Raw genomic sequence first — 25541 nt, forward strand, 5'->3', positions numbered from 1 at the left:
CATTTCCTTATATTTTTACGTTTCTATAGGCCTGGCCAATGTACTCAAAATACATCGAGAAAGGAAATCCAAAATAAAAAAAATACAGACAGAGATAGATAGATAGATAGACAGATAAATAGATAAATAGATGGATGAATCGATATATAAATACACAGATAGATATACAAATGAATAAATAAATAAATAAAATAAATAAGTGAACGAGTGTATAAATAAATAAGAGCGAGATAAGAAAGGCTTTGTGTGTGTGTGTGTGTGTGTGTGTGTGCGCGCGTTGCTCCATTCGGTCTTCCTTCCTTCCTTTCAATTCCTCTCTATCTGTCAGTGAGTGTATTTCTGAACCAATGCTGAAAAATAGGAAGGGCGTACAAGTCTATATTTTCGTCTCGCCTGAAGGTATTCCTGGAGTCAACATTATCACGACCCCAGCGAATAAAGGAACAGCTAAAATAGGAAACTTGCGAAGATGTTAACGATTAATCCTGAAAGCGACGGTGGTATTCAAGTCAATGCTCAAATAAATGATAAACTTTCGAGATGTCTGAACAATTTTACTGCTGTGGTAGTCCATTGTTGATATTCAGAGCACGGAAAAAAAAATTGCTGAGAGAGAGAGAGAGAGAGAGAGAGAGAGAGAGAGAGAGAGAGAGAGAGAGAGAGAGAGAGAGAGATTCATTTTACATTTTTCTAAACCACGCATTTATTTAAAAAGACTCTTATGTAAATGCCTGGCGAGTTGTGTTTATGCATACCCGTCCTTGTTAACATTCAGAGCCCTGTTAAAACTGCTCCCATGAACACGGAAAAAGAACAATAAATAATTAAAATGGAAGGTTAATTTTGTCTTCTCTAAGCTATGCGTCTGTTTAAAAAAAGACTCGTATGTAAATGTAAGTAATGTGTAAAAAGATCATGCGAAAAAGTTGTCTGGCACTGAAAATGTTAAGGACAGCGAAGTCAAGAGTGGATGAATATAAATTTTGTTTTAAATTAAGGGAATGGTACACACGAGAAGAGAATGCAAGTGGAAAGACGAAAGAAAAAAAAAAAACATATTCCCTTGAAAGTTTATAAAAGAAAAACGACGATTTTAATAGAAAATACATTCATGTTTGTTATCTTACAGCTGTTAGCATTCACAAGTATGTAAAAATGTATGTATATGTACGTGTTCTGTGTATTTACGTGTAGACAAGATAACAAAGACAGTGAACCAGACACAAGCAGATGGAATGATCATAAAACTGACTGACTGACTGATTGACGGATTGACTGCTTGACTGACTGGTTCTAGGGCCTCAAACACAGGCAGGCGTAGAGAAGTCATCAGATATACACGCACAACAAAAGCTCGAACAGTTAACATTGTGGTGTATATAATTGAAATGACAAACGCAACTAAAGTTTTGTTACACGTAAAATGCACGATTGGAATTAAATTTATCAACGCATTTAACAAAGGCGGATGTGTGTGTGTGTGTGTGTGTGTGTGTGTGTGTGTGTGTGTGTGTGTGTGTGTGTGTGTGTGTGTGTGTGTGTCAAATGTATTATTCATGAAAACTTGAATGTTACAAAAGAATAAATAAATGAAAGTAAATAAGTAAATTTCTTTGAGTTGTATAGAAATCAACAAATATCTGAGGTCTCTCTCTCTCTCTCTCTCTCTCTCTCTCTCTCTCTCTCTCTCTCTCTCTCTCTCTCTCTCTCTCTCTCTCTCTCTCTCTCTCTCTCTCTCTCTCTCTCTCTCTCTCTCTCTCTCTCTCTCTCTCTCTCTCTCTCTGCAATATACCTTTTATCTCCCTGACAGTTTTGATTCATGGATTTTCAAGTAACTGCAACTTTCTAACTGATCCACATGCACGAGATGGAAGGTGAACCCGAGACAGAAGATCCATACCTGACCAATCACAGCCATCCTCGTATGAGCCAAAAGGTGTGCTGCTGCTAGATCTTCCCTTGTGGGATCTCACCACTAGACGCATCAACACAACGCCTTCAATGAACAATGAAACAAACAAAATGATGAAATTGAACACGCTGGTCTGATTGAGTTCATGTTCCGAGCACTGTTTCGTTTGGGTTTCGAGTATCAAAGCAATATCTACGTGACACCGAGGCTGATATAGTTAGGTTTATCAGTATTGCTCTGTTTATCTGTCCATCTATAGTGAGCGAAGTACGGTGAGGTGACAGCGGTATGGTGAAAGCTGCACGGTATTGGTAGCACGGGTAGGATTACGTCTGTTAGTAGGTGAGGTATTTGAAGTTTACGGGAAAGGACGCTGGATATTATGGTTTCAGAGGCGCACTTCACGCTAGGCAGGCAGGCAGGCAGGCAGTGTTGAAAATGTTGATTATTAATAGTATTTCAAGTGTTAATACCAGAGAGTCGGACACACGATTTATCTATATTTTCTGTTCTGTTATTACCTGTGTCATTACATCTTCAGCAACACTGCAACACCCGCGCCTTTCATTTCCCTTCCTACTCTAAATTTGTTTCCGCTCCTATTTGCTGTTTCTCCTGCTCCCATTTCTTGCGTTATTTTCCCTTCCTCTCCTACGTCTGTTCCTCATTCCCTTTATTTCCCTTCTTACCCTTAACTAATTCCTCTTCCTCCTCCTCCTTCGCTTAAAATCTCCAATATCCTCCCTTCCTCTTCCTCCCCTTTGCTTACCCCCTCTTCCCTGATTCCTCCTCCTCTTATCCCATCCCCCTATTCCCTCCATTCCTCTTCCTTCCCTTAATTTACTACTTTTTCCCTTGATTCCAGTCCCTACTTCCCTTTCGCTTCCCCCTCTCCCGACATTCCCCCATTCATCTTCCTCCCTCTAGCTTCTCCCTTTTTGCACATCCCCCCATTCCTCTTCCTCCCTTCTCCCTCTGGCTCCACTGCCCTCTCCTCTCCCCTCCCAGCCTCCCTTTCAAATCGGACTATTGCGATGCGAGATGAAACGAGATTCGGAACCGAGACTGAAGCTTCAATTGTGTCCTCCGTTTTCATTTTGTAGTTTCCTGTTTTCTTTCGTCCCGTAGTTAGTGGGAGGGGGGGGGCTCTCGTATTAAAGCGCACCATTTTTTTTTTTTTTTTTTTTTATTTCCTGCCACGGAAGCGAAATGAAGGCACAGTCGCAATCAGAAATCACGTAACATGCTACAGTCTAATCCAGTGGTTCTCAAACTGGGTGCCGCGGCACCCTGGGGTGCCACGGACAGCGCCTAGGGGTGCCACAAGATTGCCATGAATTTTGTCTTGGCTAGATCGTTTCAAGGTACATTTGTAAAACAGTTTGTAGCAGTCTGCCTATAATTAAATGTCGGTGTAGGAAGTTACTTGCTCTAATATTTTACTAAAATATAGGTAGATATTTCCTTTTGCACACTTGTACTACTACTACTACTGATAGCATAATAATAATAATAATAATAATAATAATAATAATAATAATAATAATAATAATAATAATGTCAATAGAATGTAATAGTACTCCTTGCGTAACCCAATTTTCTTTGTTTATACTCGTCGGTCGTCCAGTACGTGTTCGGTACTTGTCCGATTTTTGTCAGTGAGGCACTATACATCGAGCTGTACGGGTGTATTCCTTGCTGCTTCTGATAATCTGCAGCTGTATTGAACTTAAACTCACAATGGATAAGTTTGTCATTAAGAAGAGAAAACATGGAGATAGTGGTGAGGGTGAAGAAGGAAACGAAAGTAGAAGTACGAGTGAAAAGGATTTGTCCATTTCAACAGCAAACAAATCAACTTCCAAAAAAAGCAGGAAAAATCGCTCCTATTTCGATAATTATCTAGATTTGGGATTCTTTTGGTGTGGCGATGAGGTTAATCCTACACCACTGTGTGTTATTTGTGGTGATAAATTAGCTAATGAGGCGATGGTACCCAGCAAATTAAAGAGGCATTTATCTTTGAAACATGGTCATCTTGCCAACAAGCCTCGATCCTACTTTGAAGGACTTTTAAATGAACAAAAACAACAGAGGGTGATGCTTTCTAAAACAGTCAAAGTTTCTGATAAAGCACAAGAGGCCAGCTACTTAGTTGCAGAGTTAGTCGCTAAAAGCATGAAACCTCATACAATAGCAGAGACACTAATTCTTCCGGCTTGTAGTGCCATTGTAAAAACAATGTTTGGAAGTGAAGCAGAAAAACAAGTGAAAAAAATTCCCGTCTCGGATAGTACCATCAGCAGACGGATTCGTGATATGTCAGCAGACATAGAGGAAACTGTATGTGCCTCTGTAAAGGAAAGTGAAATGTTTGCACTTCAGGTAGATGAGTCCACAGATATTGGAGGTAAGGCTCAACTATCGGCATTCATTCGGTACATTCATAATGTTAAAATAGTGGACCAGTTTTTCTGTTGTAAGGAACTTGAGGAAACAACAACAGGCGTTTGAGTACGGATAATAATTTTAAATCATTAATTAAAGTAATTCAAACAGGTACAATTTTATATCAGAAGTTAATTCATGTGAGGAGGGGTGATGGTGAAAAAGGGGTGCCACAGAAAGGATTATATAAATTCAGGGTGCCATCACTGAAAAAAGATTGAGAACCACTGGTCTAATCATTTACATTTTGTTGAGTCTCTCTCTCTCTCTCTCTCTCTCTCTCTCTCTCTCTCTCTCTCTCTCTCTCTCTCTCTCTCTCTCTCTCTCTCTCTCTCTCTCTCTCTCTCTCAAGTCGTCTGATCATCACGCGATCTCAAGTCGTCTGATCATCTGGGAAATCTTTCATGTGTCATTGTGAGGTGACTGTCAGCAGATCAACACTAAGAAATCACAAAAAAATACTAAACGAAAACAACAAAAATAAGGTCAAGCAATAAAGCAATAAATGAGATAAGGAAAACAACAAAAAAAAAATCAATGAAAGTAATGGAAAACAATAAAACAAAATAAGAGAACAATAAAAAATGTAAATATAACAATAAAACATAGTAAAAAAATGAGAAAACAACAATAAATAAGATAAAAACAGTAAAAAAAAAAAGTAAAAAATTAAGAAAACAATGGCAAACCAACATACATACATACTCAATGGGAATAATGGCAGAAACTTTCTCGATTTCTGACCACCCACTACACTGCCTTTATTTTCCACGGCGCATTATTACATTGGCATATCGACGAGGCTCACGCGGCGCACTGCAGACCAACCAACACCAGACAGCAACATGACTTCCCGATACTGCTCGTCACTGATAGACCTCTACTCCCTGTATCGTCTGTTCTAGAGTCGCATTTTAAAGCACTCCTACGCCGCATCTCCACTACATTCAAAAGCCTCTAGTTGAAGATATACGTGTTTTTGTTAAGGGTGTTTTTTATGGCTCTAGTGATAGGTTAATAAAGTTTCTATATCATTAACAGGAGAAGCTGTGTTGAGAATCCAGCTACTCGTCTCTGTGACCTTTGAAAATTAGTTGTGGCGAAGTGAAACGGGTTTTTAAGAGTGCCTTTTTATGGTTCTAGTGACAGATTAATAAAATTTATATATTATTAACCGGGGGAAATAGTCTTGAGAATCTGGCTAATCATCTCTGTGACCTTTGAAATTAGTCGTGGTGACAGCAAGCGTTTCTGAATACGGGCCCTAGAATGACGGTGCCTCGATCGAATGAAGCATATTTTTCCTTTTCTACATGTGTTTCCCCTCCGGACATTTCCTTTTCTACTGGACATTAATCCCTCGAGGACATTCTTCGTTAGGCATTTTTCTCTTCTTGATTTCCCCTCCCAACGTTTCTCCCTCTTGGGTATTTATCTACACTTCTCCCCGTGATCTGCTTTCCCAGGGTATTTTCTTTTTTACCCCTGAGTCTTTTCACTTCCGGACATTTCACCCTGACGAGTACACGTGAGACATTTCATCAAAAGTTATCAAGTTATTTTCTCCATGTACATTTTCCCTACGCACATTTCTCTATCTTACTTCATCCCATTTTTTCCCGTGTCTTACCCCTCCCCGACATTTTTCTCCCTATCTTACCTCCTATCTACATTTCCTCCCATGTCTTCCTCTGCGATGCCTTACTCTCCCTCTCCGATATTGCTATTAGTCCTCCTACTCCTCTTCCTCCTCCTCCCCTACATCTTTCCTCATGTCTTACTCCTTCCCGACATATCTCCCCGAATTTTACTTTTCCCTGACACTTCCCAACATCATTCCATCCCACCGAACATTCCTCACCTCATGTTATTCCCCCCTTCGACATTTTAATTCACCTTACTCCTTTCCTCTTTCCCGACATTTCGTCCCCTTCACTCCCCTTCACTTATTTATTTATTATTTTTTTTCTTGGGCCTTTCTACCTCCGGATATATATATGTATTTTTTTTTTCTCTCTCTCCTCTAATTTATATCCTCTAGAACCATTTCCACTTGAGCATCTGACTTCTATACTCTCTCTGTTTGCCTTTCTTCGTTACCTACCCATTAACCTAACCTGAATTGAGCCCATTAACACAGTGCTTCTAAATACACCCAGAGCGAAAGGAAAATATCAACAGGATTATGAATTTGTCAGGGAAAATGGCGGGGAAGGGAAAAAATATTGATAGAAATACGAGAGCGTGCCTTAATTAACGCAGGTGTACTGCGGGGTAGATGTGGAGCTGGTGGGAGGCCTTTGAGTCTTTTGATTCAGGTAATATTCAGTCCCCAAAGAGACTTCCACTCCCAGCACCAGCGGATTAATTCTCCGTAAAAGGAGTGATGCGCGGTGCTCCCGAACCCCGCCACTGCTCTCACCCACTCATTCCCTCACTCCCTCCCTCACTCCCATGCCCCATCACTTTGCCCCCACCCACCTACTCCACTCACTCACTCACTCACTCCACTCCGCTGCGCCTTTATCTGATTGAAAACATGGATTTATATTCTGGTTTTACTCGAGTTTGCTTTTAAAATTCTTGTACATGTGAGCCAACTCTTCCGCTCTATATTCTGCTACTACTACTACTACTACTGCTACTGCTACTACTACTATTACTACGTTTTCTTCAAAGGTGCAGTTTATAAGTTTCATCAATAATCTTACAAGCTTTCATTTTATACGAGTCTATATTCCAGCCAAAAAACTCGTACTGCTTCAGTATTATGTGATATGTGTGCAATTTGTTTATGTAATTTGAAAGACATTGATTGATTGAATTAATTAAAAGTCAACAACAACAACAACAACAACAACTACTACTACTACTACTACTACTACTACTATGAAGATATGTTAATGTGTAGAAATAATATGTGCACCCAGCATGAAATGGAAATAGCAGCATTTTATGATCATATCACCAATGCACTTATAAAGGCAAGTAAAGAGTGTATACCAAGGACAAATTGTGGGAGAGTTAAGAAAATTGTGCCAGGCTGGAATGATTGTGTTGAGGGTTATTTTCGCACTGCTTTGTTTTGGCACAGGTTATGGGTAGACAGTGAACGACCTCAGCAAGGTCTCATTGCCGAAATACGCCGTACAACACGTAAATGTTATCACCAAGCACGCAAGATGGTTATAAAGCAAGAAGAGTTAATAACTACAGAGAAATTAGCTGAGAGTTTGCAGGCTAGTGCTTCTGGTAGACAGTTTTGGAGATCTGTAAGAAACAAGGGAAAACAGAAGAAAAAAAAAAACGCCTAAGGCAGTTGATGGAAAACTTTGTCCTAAAGATATAGCTGATTTATTTAAAGGAAAGTTTGAAGAGCTTTACAACAGTACCTCATACGATACAAATGAGATGGATAGCTTAAAATCTGCCATCAACAGTGTAATTTCTTGTCAGAAAAATAGTAATGAAAGTATACTCTTGATTACGCCTGATGAGGTGCGTCAAGCACTGCGGAGAGTGAGGCCTGGAAAGGGAGAAGGTGAGGGTGACCTGATGTCTGACCATCTCATACATGCTGGTGATGTGTTATACGGACACTTGTCTGTACTGTTTTCAGCCATGTTGAGGCACGGTTTCTCTCCCCACAGCATGATGAAAGGGGTTATGATACCGCTTCCTAAAGGTCGTTGGGCAAATCTTAATACCAGTGAAAATTACAGAGCGATTACTCTTAGTAGTTTGATGAGTAAAATACTGGATAATATTGTATTGATGAGAGAAAGGGATAAACTATTGACCAATGATTTGCAGTTTGGGTTCAAAGAAGGAACATCCTCTACTATGTGTACAGCAATGGTGAGAGAAACTGTGTCTTATTATGTATCTAAAGGTACAACTGTTTATGGGTTTACGTTAGATGCAAGCAAGGCTTTCGACAGAGTTAATTATTGCAAATTATTTGATATTCTATTGAAACGTAATGTATGTCCTCTTATATGTAGATTATTGTTAAACATGTACGTAAATCAAAAACTAAGCGTAAGATGGAATGACTTACTGTCTAGTACATTTGAAGTGAGTAATGGAGTCAAACAAGGTGGTGTGATCTCTCCTATACTGTATTGTGTTTATGTAGACGGGTTACTCACGGAATTGCGAGACTCTGGCGTTGGCTGCTACATGGGTGGCACCTATGCAGGAGCCTTCGGGTTTGCTGATGACCTAAAAGGTCTAGCACCAAGTGTTTTTGCTCTCAAGAAGATGATAAGCATCTGTGTAGATTATGCATCGAGATATGACATTGTGTATAACGAAAAGAAAAGCAAATTAATAGTTTTCCACGGTAATAAAAGAAGTAATATAATTCCTAATGTAGAAATTAATGGTAAAACTATTGATATTATGGAGGAAATTGTACACCTGGGAAATGTTTTAGGAAGAAATATTTTTAAATGTGATACTTCTAAATGTGTGACTGATTTTTATCGACAATGTAATTCATTTTTATCCCGTTTTAAGGGTGGACTGTCACATGTAAGAAATACTTTGTTTTTTAAATATTGTTCTAGTTTTTATGGTAGTCAACTTTTAAATGTGTGTGATGGTAGCATGGAAGCGGTGTACCGAGCGTGGAGGGTTGCAGTGCGTCGAGTGTGGAAGCTGCCCTGGACCACACACTGTAGTCTGCTTCCTCACATTGCTAATGTTATGCCCCCAGAAATGTGGTTCGCAAAACGGGAGATTGCTTTTATAAACCAAATATTAACATCAGACAATATGGTTATAAGAACAATAGGAAGAATGGGGGTTTATGGAAGACATTCAATAATGGGCAGTAATGTAAGATATCTTTCATACAAATTTAATATGAATATTGGAGACATCAATAAGGTTTGGACGCAGCTGCAGTGTGACCAGTACGAACTTGCACGGACTGGTGCACAAATTCGTGAATTGTGTTTGATGAGGGATAGATGTGATACCACAATCTTAGATGTAAGGGAAACTAAGATGTTGATTGATGCTTTGTGCACCGAGTGACGTCGGATTCAGTATGATATTGTCTAATTTAGTATAAATTTATGTCTTTTTTTTTTTTTTTTTTTTTTTTTTTTAATAATTAAATGAAATGTTTTTCTTTCTTTTAGTTTTAGTATGTATTTTTTAGTTTGTGTACACATCTTGTGTGAATAAAGAATATTGAATTGAACTACTACTACTAGTACTACTACTACTACTATCACCATCATAGCAACAACTACTACTCCTTTAAAACTACTACGCGCATCACCACCACCACTATTACTACTATTACTACTACTACTACTACTACTGCCTCTCTTACATCACCCACTACTGTACCACTTATATCACCACTTCAAAACCTGTTATCAAAGTTTACTGTTCCGGTTCGCTCGCCTCAGTTTTTCTTAATTGACTTATAGTGCTGTTTTAATGGACATTGTGTGTACGCTTCTCTCTCTCTCTCTCTCTCTTGATCATTAACATTCGGATACGATTATCTTTTAAAATCCTTCAAAGTCTCTCTCTCTCTCTCTCTCTCTCTCTCTCTCTCTCTCTCTCTCTCTCTCTCTCTCTCATAATATTCGAAAGAGTAAAGAGATCTCCATTTGAATACTAGTGAATTAAATTATTGTTTTATATGCAATGAATAACAATTTACAAATCATATCAATGGCTATATTGCATTGTGTGTGTGTGTGTGTGTGTGTGTGTGTGTGTGTGTGTGTGTGTGTGTGTGTGTGTGTGTGTGCTAAACTACTATGGCCATGCTCTATTTCTCTAGATATTATACCTCTGGTAATTATTCCCCTAAAATTGTATTATGGGGCATAAATGTCTGTTTTCCACCCCCATTTTATTTTCTCTTTTCACTCGTCTCTCCCAGGCTGATTCACATCACGCCTCACAGGTAACCTCAATCACCTGTCCACTCATTAGGCTGGCAAAGGATACATTTAAAGGAGAGCTATATTTGCAGTTTTTCTGTACAATGTCTTTACAAAAATATTTGTAACTTTTCATATATAGCAAAGGTAAACAGCAGTACTTTGTTAGTATTAAACATTATTGTCTTACCTCCACAAATAAAAATAATGATGCATAACAGATTAACTATTACAACATAGTCCACTAATATATCAGATCCCTAGTCAGCCAAAACCAATAAAACTTTTAGAATGCACATAACAAAACTGGCACATGAGTAACACTACCCACACTGTGATTCCTTGGACGCCTCATGAACAAAACAACACCTTGTTGCCTCCTAAGTAGTACTGTTACCCTGGGAACCACATCAGGTAGAAAAGGTTATCACATCCAACTTGTAAAGCAATGAAATAAGTAAAAAATGCAAGAAACAGCTTGAAAACTTCAAATCCTCCCCATAAGGTACAAGACATATGATATGAATGTCACTTGAAATTAAACCTCAAATAGGTCAAATTGCATGAAGATTCAGAATATAGTTAACTATGAGTAAAAGTGATGCCTGAAAGGAGTTTGGGTAAAAACAGATAATTTCTAATACTGATTAAAAAGATTATTTCTAAAACTTTTACAATGCAGCAAAAAGTCCTTCCATTTACAATCAAACTGGGAAGTGGATACACTACATACATTCATTCCACTATCAGGATTAGAATTAAACTATTTTATGTCACACATTAATACTGTTTGGCTACTGGAGGCCATGAATTTTCTATTCAACTACTGGCAATTGTTGCATCTACTTCAAAATGATGATTTCTATTTGTTAAAGTTATACGTAGTGAAGTATTTTCAGCACAAATGTATATGAGCATAAATTCATTTTAGTTGAAAAATTGCTATTACTTCTTGAAGTAAACTGAACATCATGCTGTGTTGGCAATACACTTCAAGATTTCTATTAAGGTTAGTGGGGGAAATGTCACACACACACACACACACACATATATATATATATATATATATATATATATATATATATATATATATATATATATATATATATATATATATATATATATATATATATATATATATATATATATATATGAGATGTTCCCCTGTGTCTTTTGTTGCCAGAATGAAAGGACTTTTGCTTTAATGACTAGAAATTTTGTTTCTAAGAATGGAAGATAGTTACATATGCAAATAAATGCATCATTGAATCTATGCCTACTTCAAGGTCTGCAACTATGCTGCTACCAGAAAGCAAGGGAAGACTTGCCCTAAAAGACAAACTGAACTTATGTGCCATAATGACTTGCAGGACTGGATTATGGAGCGCTAAATTATGGGTTACAAATGCCTCAAGACTGGACGATTTAATGCAACGTTTCTGGGGAAGACGTATTCACTAAAGCTACAGGACGTCTGCCGCCATCACATAGCATCCACTCCACAGCCTAGGTGGCTTTACAGGAGGGCTAATTATTGCTTTACTGAGAACTTATTGTACCTGGATGAGCAATACAAGAATATCCCCTCAAAGCTGCAGTGTATGAACCAAAGAGGTGCTGCACATTATCTACTCCTGCTGCACAGCCAGAGAAGCTGCAAAACACCAGCATAATAATACCACACTGTTCCAGCTGCACAGCCTTAAAGACAGAAAAGCACAAAAGCTGCACATCTGCCACAAACTATTCCAGCTGCATTACTGCAGCAGGAGGAAAGCATGACTCTCCATGTCTGGATCTTCCACACACAGCGAAAGCAGCTTTGATAATTTGTAAAATGCGAGGGAAAATTATCATGCTGTGATTACTTTCAGTGAATGTTGTCAATCTGGCTGAATATGCATCATTACCAACCTCCACATAAAAAAACCACAAGTGGATTATTGCTTAAATAACAAAACCTTCAAGCACTTTTCACAGTAAAATCAGACAATGCCAAGAACAAAATCTTTTACAACTTCACAGGTTTCATAAATCAATATCTTTTGTAAATAATTAAGAGTTTCATCAAGCCCAATACTATCCTTTGTAAAATGATGAACAAAAAGATGATCGTCATACATTTTCAACAGTTAATACTCTCCTTTAGTCTAGGAAAATCTCAACAGAGTCAAACATAACTTAAACTACAACTTTCAACTTATAATACAATTCACAGCCTCAGTTAGAACGTTTCATCTTCATTGCATTCACCCGTCTCATGTCCAAATACTGAAATAAAGAACAGTACCAAAACCATTACTTCTAATACCCAACTAAATATACCATATATTTCCATGATATTTCATTACTTGAACTCTTGACTAAGGTGTAAAACTAAAGTACAATACTGCATTCACAGTTGGTAAGGCATGCACAATAATATTAGTTTTCTTTTTGTCTGAAGCTATATTCATCTCTCTCTCTCTCTCTCTCTCTCTCTCTCTCTCTCTCTCTCTCTCTCTCTCTCTCTCTCTCTCTCTCTCTCTCTCTCTCTCTCTCTCTCTTTTTAAATTATTAATTCCCGTAAACTATATTCTCTACAACACCAACTACTACTACTACTACTACTGCTACCCTTGCTTCATATAAGTACTATTCCAGCTACATACTATGACTACTATACTTTAAGTTTGTGGTAACATAGTGAACATAACCTTTGGATGTAATATAAGACACTGTATTCATATTATGAATACTTTTTTTCTACATATATCACTGTGATGAAGTGGCATTATAAATTTTTGACATACATAAAATTAACACTTGTTTTACTGCACACACACACACACACACACACACACACACACACACACACACACACACACACACACACACACACACGTTTTCCCTATTGCTGTATTGGTAAGTGAAATGATCTGAAGGACATGATAAATGCTAAGAGTTTTCACAAGTTTAAAGTAATGATTTACTAAATGAGATAAGGCAGGATCCCATGAATGTACCTCATATCCTGTGAGTGACAGCTAAGCAACACACACAAGTGGCTCACCTTCACATGTATCACAGTACGGCCTAACGGTGCCCCGCTGCCCATGGTGTTGTGAGGGTGGGGGGGACTCTGAGGTGGCTTGCTTGGGGCAGTCCTCAGTGTCATGAGCATCAAAACAGTCGCATATGTCACAAAACATGCGAGGAGCCACTGCACGCACCCCAGATAAGTTGATGCCATTCCTGCACAAAAATATGTCAAACAAACTAGATTACAAAGTGCTTTTTGGTTACCAATTTGAAATGGATAGTATTGATTTAAAGTGTGAAGCCAACAACTGAATGTATGGCACCAATGAAGTTATTGGTGAACTATTTGAGGCTAAGACAAAAAGGACACAGTGTTGCAAATAAAGAATGAGTAAGCAGACTACTATATCCAATTTACTGATTACCTTACTGCACTGGATCTCACTTATCTTAGTGCTATTTTTTGTATTTGTAGATCTACTGAAGCCATCACTCCTTAATCTAGTATAAAACAAAGAAAAATCTAAATCCATTCACAGCAATACAAAACAATTAACAGCACCAGAAATAATGCATGAAATATTTATAAGCATTTACAAGAAAGAAGGGGATTAAAAAGAATAGATTTTTGCAATTTCTATCCAGTTTAGATATTGGAGGTGGCTATAGAATAAGTAAAGATGTCTGATGTCTCAGAGTGATTAGTAATTATGGAAAGATGTACCAAATAGCAGTCAAAGGGTTAAACTAGCACAAAACATACACTCATTGCTACCACTCATCAGCAACTCACATGTTGGCTTTGGTATCATCTGAAACGTTTCCCATTTCAAATATCTGGATGCGAGTATTGAGCTCATCATTCTTCCGCTGCATGTCAACTATTAGTGAGTTGAGGAAGTTGACCTGTCCTTCAAGTTGGTCCTTCTCCTCCAACATCTGCTTCAAAAAGCTATCTGAAAAATGTAAAATAACACTGAAATTAATTACTTTTCATAACTTATAAATAAAACAAAACTTTTAATCAGAATAAGAGATAATGTTCTTATGCTACCTTTCCAACAACACACATGCAGTTTTTGATTAATCATTACCTGCTGGCAAAACAATCACTAATAGATTCTGTAGATGAATGAGAATTGTGTTTGGCATCATGAAGAAATTAACCAATTCATTGATCTAAGGTGCTGCAACAATGGAGTCACATGACACCTTAGGTATTTGAGACTTACCTGAATCATTATGACTAATCTCTGTTGATGCAACCTCTACCCGTAGGTCAACAATCTTGCTCTCCAGTCTTCGCTTTTCCGTCTCCAGAAGTTCCACTTTCGCACGGAGAATACCCACTTTCTCAGCCTCTGCCTCTGCTTCTGCTGCCTTTGTGTTCACGGTGACCATTTCAGTCTTGAGTGTTGCCACTTGGTCCTGCAGACTCACTACTTCCTCCACCAAACTGAACTTCTCAGTCTCAAGCTCCCCTACACGTCCCTCTTGGCTGAGAGGAAATAATTTTGTAAGTTACATGACATTTATGCATTCAAATTGTACTATTTTATTTTCACTTTTGCTTTTGTTGGATAATATTCATCACTTACAAAATATACAAAAATGAGATAGATGTACTCCACAATGATACCAGCTTTGATAATAATATTCCATAATTTGTAGAAACAATCAATTATTAAAATTAGAATCAACAAATACATGTTCTGAGCAATGTCTATTCATAAAACACAGTCCATGACAAGAATACAAAGCCTGAGCAAACCATCAGTCCTCATCCCCTCTCTCTCTTTTGCCAGTACAGCAAACACAAATCACTGTTTGGCATCACTACACTATAATTATGCTGACAAGTTTGAAGTAAATCTGTGATGATACTTTTACCAGTGAAACAATAAGCCTAAGCATTCTCAAATGGGCTTGATTCTCATCCATATCAACAAGAACCCTCAATAACCTAGTGTTCTCGACCACAAGATTCATAATCATTAAGGTAAAATCATGGCAACCCTTAAAGGGATATGATATGTCAGAAGACTAACTTCCATCAATATGAGGTTTACTCATGATATGTTTTCTGAACAAATCAATGCAACTGTAAAACTCACAACGTTAATATCACTGAAGCTTGATAAACTGTCTCCAGATGACTAAGGCTAACCCATGAAGACATCAGAGTTATCTTGTAAAATATGATGATAACAATGATGATATGGTTTTGAGTATGTCACAGGAAATATATGCAGTATCAATCTGTTATAATCATGTAACAAAGTTAACTTATACACCACACATCTGAAGCCATGTGATTTTTTACTTCACTTGTGGTTTGATAAATGGGAAGGTATCTATTGAGAAATGTGCAAGGTCTCCTGAGCCAATCAACAAAGAAACAATGACATTAGGAAAAAAAAAAAAGTTTTGTAACTGTAATAATTTATGTATGGGATAATGAAGACCCTTAGATTTAATGTGTGAAAACTGAATAATAGTTTCCATTGTTTGTACTACAACTGGAACTGATCATTGGTGACAGTTTCAACATGTATGTGCAGGGAACATGTGCATATTTCTGAAGTATGAACAGATTGCATAATACAACAAACTCTAAGAGATTTAATGGATTTTAGTTGAAAATATTTTCTTTATTGAGTAATTTGCCTTTACCTGTCTTTACTGAATACTTCACCTTTACTTGTAATTTTTCTTTGCTGAATAAGTAGCCTTTACCCATCTCTTAAAACATATTCACAGTACTTTTGAAAACATCAGAGCTGAGACACCTGTCATGAGTACTGGTGAAGCATTCTTCCTACATCACTATGCTGTGAGACATGTAGTCAGTATCACTTTTCCCCACCACATCCAACACACTATATCTTTCAAGATTATTTCAGCATAAAAATTTGGAATATATTCATTCTCAATTGTATCAAACAATGGGATTTTGAGATTTTTTGTCTTAACATCTAAAACTCCATGGCTTCTGTAATTTTGCTTCAATTTTTTGTGAGACTGACAATTTACTAAATTAATGAGGGTTCAGTAATTTGGTGATCTACCAGTACACCAGGCTGTCATCCCCCTTAGAGGAGGGTAAGCGGGACAAGCCTCTATGTGCATACACTTGCAAGCATACCCTCACATCTTAGCCTTCAAAAAAACATTAAATTCGCAATATAACAAAAAATTACTTAATACATACGATGCTGCAATCCTACATGGCCAAATAACTTTTGTAAAAATTTGTCACTTTCCTCTCTCTCACCTCTTGAAAAGTCCTAAACAGGATGACAGGAACACAATAGACAAGCTCTGGCTTGCTTTGCTTTACCACACTGCACCACCACTTGAGAGCAGCACGCAGTACACTCATCCATACCTAACAATTCCTCTTCCTCAACTCATGTGATATGCTCTATATTGTTCTACATCTGGATCATTACTGACACCTTGAAATTATACATTAATTACATAAATCCATAGTTCAGTAGAAGTTGTGTATCTCTGTCATTTGAAAGTAGATTATTACTTTTTAGTACAGAAGATAGAGGAGGGTTTGCTAAGTCAGATAAATTTTGTTGAGTTTGAAGGGGCCAGAGACCCATTAGAAGGTTAGCATGGTTAATTCATGTTAATTTGTGTGTATGATCATAATGCTCTGATCCAAAAAGAAGCTACCACACACCATGTGACAGCTCTCCGTGCATACACAGTTAATGCAGAATGAACAGGTAGTCTGGGTCTGAGGCATTGCACCATTGCCACTTTAGGAAAATCTCTGCTCTTCACTCATGACAATTAAGTTGAATATGACTGATGGCAAAGTAACTGTTGTGCATGACATGAAATTAAAGCTGAAAACCCTTGTGATGCATTGAGGACACATTTACCAATAAATCTGTGTCATACATACTAAAAAATAAAATAAAATTGTCATGACTTTCATATCTGTCTTGATCATAATTACTGAATGATGTCCACCCCAAGATAACACAACTTTTACTGTGCCGCTCAAATACCTATTGAAGATATGTTACATATATGATGATGTTAACATCTGTCAAAACTCAACCTTTCCCTCTCTCTCCATAATCAAAAACTACATCATTAAGACTAGAACACAATAAACCTTACTGGTTACAGTCATGTCACATGTACATCTATGGCAGCATAGTGGTTTGGCTATGTACATCCCCTGATTTACATGCATATGACACTTAATGCTATATAATTAGCAGTGGTGGAAATAGAAAATATACAAAAGACTGAAACATATGAGCATTTACAGAGGATAATATTTCATAAGTGATATTTGAACAGCATGGAATCTGTCCCCTCCCTTAGCTGAACTTTGTTCACTATATAATGTTTTGGTGCACTAACTTTGAATCCAATCAAATACATTTAATGCATCACCTCATATAGTGTCATATCACTATATATTGCTACTTGAGAAGGCATAATCAATGTTTACAAGCCATGAGACAAAAAGCCTTGCTGGTATCAAGTTTGCCAGGGTTATTTCATTAATGAAAAGTCTATGGTTTGAATCCTTAGCCAAGCATAAACAATTTAGGTGGATCTGCTTTCATATTATAGTCCCTGTTTGCCCAACAGAGAGTTGGTACTGATCTAAGCTGAGTTATGATTTCACAATTTAACATGGGTAGAGGACAATCACTTATGTTCTGTGTGTGTGTGTGTGTGTGTGTGTGTGTGTGTGTGTGTGTGTGTGTGTGTTCACCACACCACAAATAATTACATAATAACTATTAGTCTAGCTCCTGGAAACTCCTTCAAGCAGGTGCCCAAAGCAGAAAATTCACCATTTGCTACTGTATAAGCACCTCATTCTTGTATATTTATGAAATAAAGAACTCACTCATCTCAGAAAAAAATGTTTTTTCATAAGTTACTTTGGGGAAATTGAGAAGTTTCACATTTGGAACTACAACACTATATATATATATATATATATATATATATATATATATATATATATATATATATATATATATATATATATATATATATATATATATATATATATATATATAAATGAAGATATATTTCCACCACTGATACCTAAAAATTAACAAAAACAGTAAACAATTATATCAGCACAATAAGGCACACAGAATGCTCTGGTCCAAATATTTAACAAGTCTTACATGCTATTAATGATATGGAACTTAGTTTTGTAGACCTTAACAAAAATGTTCAACCTTAAATTCTATTTTAGGGGGAAGACTTTGATTACACAGTTTGTAGTAAATCGAAAACAATTTCTGGCCCAAGATATTGCTTTGGAGTGGAAACAAACAAGAAACAAAACCAATTAAAAACATAAGAAAGAAAAAAAAAACAGTACTAATAAGATTTAAGGGAAGTGGCTTTTAATAACTACATAATCAAGAGTTCATACAGTGCAGACCATTTCTCATGATCTTGAAGTAAGGTATCTAATTTATAATAACTAAATAAAAAAAAATCCTTTAAAAAATATATCTATCTTCATGTCATCAGGGAGATCCTTGGTGTAGGGAGGATGCTGTGTGAGGGCTTGATGCTTTGAGCCGAGTCTCTGATACTAACTTCCGCAGAGACAGAAGACTTGTCTCTATCTGGCTATAGGTGGTACAGAACAATGTTGTTAGAGAAACTCCACCTTAAAGTGCTTCCAGTATTATAATCAAAATATCTTATCTAAGCAATGTTCTAAGATTAGTATCAACAAAAATTCTTATCATTGTTTTACAAATATTGAGCTTTACATTATATAAAAATCATGATGACAGTTTTCTTTAAGTAATATACAAGAAGCAATCATCTATGTAAAGTACAACAGCTATCATAATGTACATACCATTACACATTCTCTATCCATCACAGCAACTGTACAAGAACACAAAAGCCAGACACTGTCACTGTACCTTGCATCTATAAGCAGCTCAGGCTACAATGGCAGAAAAGCAGTAGGTATAGTATTCAAAAAGCTGACAGTATCAAAATGGGTTGTACCAACTATTAACAAAACAGGTAATATCCCACAAAATATATCATCTCCCATGAACATTAACCATAAAGATCTTTTCTTCACATGCCATTTAACAACTCCCACAATTCATGGGACTGACATGAACCTACTGCACAGTGAATCCCCATAAACTATTAAATCAACTCTGCCTTCTCTGTATCATATCATTATATTCACATCACAGAAGCCAACCCCCCTCAGCTTGATGAAGCCTGGTGAGTGTCTATGACAGAGTATGACGGAGGCAATGCTTATCTGGCAAGCTATTCGCACAGCTGATGTCGATGCACTGGATTAAGACCCTTACTATACATGCTTACTATAAATATTCTATGGATAACATCATTTAATCTTTTCTATCCTTTTTTATCAATCAAAAGTAAGTCAGGAAGGTTATTCATTTGATAAGATCAAGAATATGTATATCAAGTGAGATGAGGGCATTCACAAAGCATTTTTCTTTTATGACAGCCTTATTAGTCCAGAATCTTTATACAGTGATCTGGCAAAGGTTCTATGCTGGATGTCCTTCTTGATGCAACCCTCCCCATTTATCCAGGCTTGGCACCACCACTGACTTACACTGGCTTGTGGATTCAGTGGCTGGGGACATATCAATAGAAACCCAAAATTTCAAAATTCACATTTGCCAACCTAGTTTTTGGTAAGCCCCAGACAAACATAAGATCAAGTTACAGACTTTATGATCATTTTGACATAAAGGGATTGGTATACCCTAAATTCATCTAAATCTTCAGTCTGAAAAAAAACATGAAACCTTTATGGAAGTTAAGTTACTTTATAATTGAAACTTAACTCCAAGATAATGATTTTTTTGACACAAATGTAGTATTTCTACTAAAAATCTTTGTGTTGTACAATACATACACTACTTAAGCCTCTACATAAAATAGTTTGGCCTTAATGAACCAGTGTGACATGCGGCAGCCTTCCCTTTAAGCCATACACAAGACCTACCCAACATGCCGGGCACTTCTTACCTTACACAAACAAGTCCAGAATACTGGGATCTGACTCTTGACTAGAAAAAGAAAAAAAATCAACTGGAAGTTAATAAAGTCATCAACATTACATGCCTTTGAAAGACTATGGAATTGTAACTTGTGATAATTAGGTGAAACTAATGAATTCTAAATATTTTGCTAAAAAGCATGTGGTAAAACTATTGATTAGTGTGTATTTAAGATCTATAAAAAAAATGTGAACACAAAAAGGAGCCCATATGCAGTAGTTCTGTAGGTCTTGTGGAGGCTTGTAACACCTACTTGTACTTACATTTATCTGACAAAATGGTGCTTCTAAAAATGCTATACAAATTTGGCAGTTATAAAAAGGGACTTTGTTTATATGTACAAATAATGTATCAGAGCACTTACACCAGTCTATAAAACTGTAGCTCAAAAATCTGATCACCACTGAAAAAAATATATATTTAGAAATTCTGTGGGTGGGGGAGAGCCTCAAGTCACATTGTATATTGTAACTTAAGCAAGATGCATGCATGTACAGCTTGCATCAGTTCAACTTAATATGTAGGGGAAATTTAAAGTGTGTGTGTGTGTGTGTGCATGTGTGTGTGTGTGTGTCAAGTGGTGACAACAAAATGATACAGAGCCTGTGATCAATGTACAGAGGCACATCCTTTATAAAGGAGAACCTCAACACTTTATTTATAAATAACAGATTTGGGGATGTAGAACTAGAGTAATTAAAGATCCTACAAGACACTCCCATCACTGCTGAGTGTACCTGGGAAATGGAAATGATAAATGAATAGATGTGGGTAAATGATGTTCAACAGGGGATGACTGAGGAAAGTGATGAAGTCCTGGCAGAGAAAGAGATTGCTACCTCTCCCAATAAATGACATACAAGAGTCTGACCAAAGAGAGGAAAAGAATTTCACCTCCTCATCTGTTTTATCCTTATAGACTGATGTTTAATACATGAAGAACAAGAATATAACATCTGGAGATGTAATGATATTAGATCATACAGTGTAATAGTTATGTCTGCATAGAGAACATTTGTATTTCTTGGTTTCCTGAAAGTAACACACTTCAATATCATACAGCACTTATTGCACATTTCATTCATAGCAAAACTTTTTTCCTGAACCCCATCACATTTGTTACTTAGCAACATTACCTTCTAGCACAGCCACTAGCCGATACTAATGTACAGCACTCACTACGCTTGTCACACGGAACTTCACAAATTGAATGAAACAAAAGTCTACCTTGAAAAGATAGAAATGCAAGACTGTTCTCTCATGCGATGGTGCAACATGGTTCACTGAGAAAAACAAAATCGGTAAGGAAAGTGAATGTACACATGTCCTTTTCAAATAAGCCAGCATATTTTTTGCATCACTTGAGTATGAAAAAGTGTTTACAAGATAAACTTTGTAAAAATTCATGTTCTGAAACTAGTATGGCAATGTTCTCCAGCTGAACGAAGGCAAATTTCTCCCAAGATCTGGTAATTCAAGTTTCTGCCAATCAGATCACAAAGGACTGCACCAGCATCAGGTTTTGTATGATCAATGAAATGAACATGTAGGAATTAGGCTGCCCTTACACTATCACAGAACAGATTCTCATCACTTATACCTATCCCTGAAAAATATGAGTAATTTACATACCTGAGCTTAAGTTCCTCTATGTTCTGTGTGAGAGCCAAGTTCTTTGTCTCTAAGTTCTTCTTTTCCTCCTTCACTTGCCTAAGCTCGCAAACTTCAGCTTCTAGCCTTGACTTTTCTTCCTCTATGACTTTTTTCTCATCTTGCATTGTCTTCATGGTGTTTTCAAGTCTATCTTTCACCTCTTCAAGGTTCTTCACTCCAGTGGCAGCTTCTGCTTCAAGTCGCTGAATGTCAATCATGAGTTTGTTCTTTTCTTCATGAGCAGATTTAAGATTTGAGGTTAGTCTTACATTGTCCTCTTCCACTTGTTGCTTTACTGTGACCTTCTCTTCCAAGGTCTTCATATTGGCTGCCATTTCCTCCTTTTCCTCTTTTAGTTTTTTGAGCTCTGAAGTAAGGGTGTTATTATTTTCTTGTATTTGGGTCATTTTCTTCAGTTCATTCTCAAGCCTCTCAACATCTCCTCCCAACCGACTTCTTTCCTCCTCAGACTTTTTGAGGGTCCTTATTTCTTCTTCAAGTTGAGACTTCTCGGACAGATGTTGATCCCTTTCTGTTCTTTGTGATTCAGACAGCTTTCTCACTTCTTCCTGGAGTTCACTTTTCTCTTTATTCAAAGTGATGTTTTGAGACTGGAGATTTTGAAGAGTTTTAACATCTTCTGCTAATTTGTCTCTTTCCTTGACTAGAATGAGTTTCTCTTCTTCAATACCCTGAAAATTCAGAAAATTCTTAAGCAAGCTGAAAGACTGATCAAATATATTACTGTATGAATGAAATGGTTGAAAGACCAACAAAATGTAAACTTGAAACAACTGTATGATAAAAGCATTATTGTGTTTAAAATGATAATGCATTTTTCACTTTGGGCTGATCTCATCTTTGTTTCCAGCAATTCATTAATACTTAAAGCTTAAATGAAAAAAAAACACCTAGGTTACTGGTTCTATAATGGAGACTGAAAAGTTACTGTAATCTCTCAGGACCAGTAGATTATAGTTTGAGAGAGAGAGAGAGAGAGAGAGAGAGAGAGAGAGAGAGAGAGAGAGAGAGAGAGAGAGAGAGAGAGAGAGAGAGAGAGAGAGAGAGAGAGAGAGAGAGAGAGAGAGAGAGAGAGAGAGAATAGTTTCTCTTTATGAAGGCATGTTTGCTTACAGACTGCACACAGTGAGTCCAATAACCATCCACCATCACATCATGACTGTCACTCACCTTCAGTTTCCGGATCTCCTCTTCCAACTGCTCCTTTTGTTTCAGTGCAGTAACCCTTTGTTCCTCTGTTGTGGTCAGCTGTTCCTGCAGGCCATTAAGGCGGTCCAGCTCACCCTTACTGTTGGGACAAGGTTTCCTGTACATTATATCACAAAACAATGATGGGTATAATTTTCAATGAATGTTCAAAGAATTAGTCATTCATGCAAATGAACCCTTAAAGGACTGAATGCTTTCTTGAACATTCTTAGACATGAATTCTAAGACTAACACTGAACACATAACAAGTGGGGAAATGAAGTATATAAAACAAAATATAGGCAAGGTTGAAAGATAAAAATATGAGTGATTTGCTTATCCTTCCAAAAAGAATATATAGCACAAACATGACAAAGAATCCCATATAAACACAACAAAGTATGAATATCACATACACAAAATAAATTAAATATCACAAATATCATGCTGTCAATACCAATCAAATAAGATATATAAAATAAGAATCCCTAAAGAAAAAAAAACCTACTTCCACCAAAATATAATGCAATACTGTGAAAATAATCATAAACACATGGCAAACAGTAATATAATAGTTTAATAGTAACAAGAGAAATGTGAAAACATACAAGGTTTGTTGAAATTCTGCCATGACCTCCTTGTCCTTCTGTGCCTCCACCAGCTGCTTCTGCAGGTTCTCCCGGTGTGTGTTGAAGGTGGCCATCAGCTGCTCTACTTCTGCCTTCAGCTCAGCCACCTAACAATGAAACACATCATGGTTTGACTGATATTTATGTGCCATAACAATGGGATCATAGAGTGCTGCACATCAAAAATGTGCAATGTATTTGCAATGTATTTGGAAGAAAATCCTACAGGTATGGTGAGTCAGAAAGATCAACAATAATTCCAAATGCATAAAATGATTGGAAAATTAATCGACAAAGGTATATATTAAATGCAAACAGATACATGACTTGCAAAGGTGCAGCATATGACAAGTGGCAACACTTAGTAATTCATATCACATAGTGAACTACATAAATGTTAAAACACTCACAAACTTAGCACAAATGAACAAAGCAGGCAGGTAGGTAAATAATAAGGGAACTGTTATAATCAATAAGACAAAGGTGCATACCTGGCTATCTCTCTGTGTAACCAGCAACAAGTTTTCTTCCTTCTCCATGCGTAACTTTAGGTTTTCCTTATCCATGGCCGACAATTTTTCTTCCACATCTTTCTTGCTTTTCTGAATCTGTAACAAAATAGTTGGTCCTATCACTCTTCCACATGAATGTAAACTCATAAGCAGACAGAAGAATATATCAGATACATAATAAATACCATTACATTTCTTCCAATGTGATTATGACATACTTCCTTTCAAATAATCTAATTCACCTCCTCTTTTTCCTTGCTAAGTTGATCCTTCTCTTGCCGCAGACTAGCCAGAGACTTTTCCAAGATTCCTTGTTGGTCAGCTGAAGAACTTGTCATCTCAGTCACCTGGGCCTCCAATTTCTTCACCTTATCCTGAGACACAAGATGACCACAATCAATATTTTTCACTTACCATTTATTTCATATTTTGCATTCACTGTCTACACCAATGTTCACTTTCTCTTTCCTAATATCAGGGAAGTTACCTCTAAATCAGACAGCTCTCCTTCCTTCATCATAACTTGTTCCTGCAATTCATACACTTCCAAATCCTTCTTCTTTAGTAACTCTTCTTGCTCAGCTTTGTATTGTTTCTGAACAGACAGGACTTCTTCTCCCTTTGCAGCTAAATTCTTCTCCATGTCTTGGATTTTTTTCTCAAGTTTTTCTTTCATACTTTCTTGAGTCTTCTTAACAGTTGCAACTTCCTCTGCTCTTGCTGATTTCTCCAGGGATAGCAAACTTTCTGTTTCTCGTAACTGCACTTGAATACTTTCCAGCTGCTTCCCCTTATCCTGAAGGTGATTGTTGAGAACTTCTAGCTGCTTGGAAGAATCTGAAGAGGAAGACAATGAAGCAGACACCTGCTCCTTTAGCTTTTCTCTCTCATCTTCCAGCGACTTTACAAGAGATTCTGCAGTCTTTAGCTGCCGGGCAAGCTGCTCACTTTCAGATGTCTTAACTGTAATGTTGTGTTCCTGAAGGATAAAGAAATTCCAGGATAGATCAATAAAAATCTCACAAGTACTCATAAACTGATGTATGAAAATAGCATAATGAGGAATGAACATTCTGTATCAAATTTTCTAGAAAATTTAGTAACTCATTTCATGCAGAAATATTAAGAAAATACATTAATCCATAATCTGTTCATGTTTCATTATA

At 36.9% G+C, this 25541-nt stretch overlaps 1 protein-coding gene and 1 long non-coding RNA gene across 23 annotated transcripts in view; one reads left to right on the forward strand and one right to left on the reverse strand.

The window, feature by feature from the left end:
• The first annotated feature begins 3520 nt into the window (after positions 1 to 3520).
• Positions 3521 to 25541, forward strand: part of LOC135089638 (uncharacterized) — a 77069-nt gene continuing 55048 nt past the window's right edge. Inside the window, exon 1 of the long non-coding RNA XR_010261567.1 lies at positions 3521 to 4322. This is a non-coding gene — a long non-coding RNA (uncharacterized LOC135089638). The remainder of the gene's footprint in view (positions 4323 to 25541) is intronic.
• Positions 10341 to 25541, reverse strand: part of LOC135089635 (restin homolog) — a 167070-nt gene continuing 151869 nt past the window's right edge. For 18 of the 22 annotated variants that reach the window (XM_063985483.1, XM_063985482.1, XM_063985480.1 and 15 more), the window contains 10 exons: positions 24863 to 25354; positions 24618 to 24749; positions 24355 to 24471; positions 23843 to 23970; positions 23217 to 23334; positions 22005 to 22717; positions 14526 to 14791; positions 14087 to 14249; positions 13325 to 13506; positions 10341 to 12543 (listed from right to left, as the gene is read on the reverse strand). In XM_063985483.1, the coding sequence (XP_063841553.1) occupies positions 12497 to 12543; positions 13325 to 13506; positions 14087 to 14249; positions 14526 to 14791; positions 22005 to 22717; positions 23217 to 23334; positions 23843 to 23970; positions 24355 to 24471; positions 24618 to 24749; positions 24863 to 25354 (2358 nt within the window). In that variant the 3' untranslated portion in view covers positions 10341 to 12496. Of the gene's footprint in view, positions 12544 to 13324; positions 13507 to 14086; positions 14250 to 14525; positions 14792 to 17993; positions 18931 to 20340; positions 20382 to 21599; positions 21656 to 22004; positions 22718 to 23216; positions 23335 to 23842; positions 23971 to 24354; positions 24472 to 24617; positions 24750 to 24862; positions 25355 to 25541 lie in introns of those variants that run through there. The other 4 variants (XR_010261566.1, XM_063985486.1, XM_063985484.1 and 1 more) reach the window with 4 other exon arrangements.

The sequence above is a fragment of the Scylla paramamosain genome, chromosome 33 (genome assembly GCF_035594125.1).
Source record: "Scylla paramamosain isolate STU-SP2022 chromosome 33, ASM3559412v1, whole genome shotgun sequence".
Taxonomy (NCBI): Eukaryota; Metazoa; Arthropoda; class Malacostraca; order Decapoda; family Portunidae; genus Scylla; species Scylla paramamosain.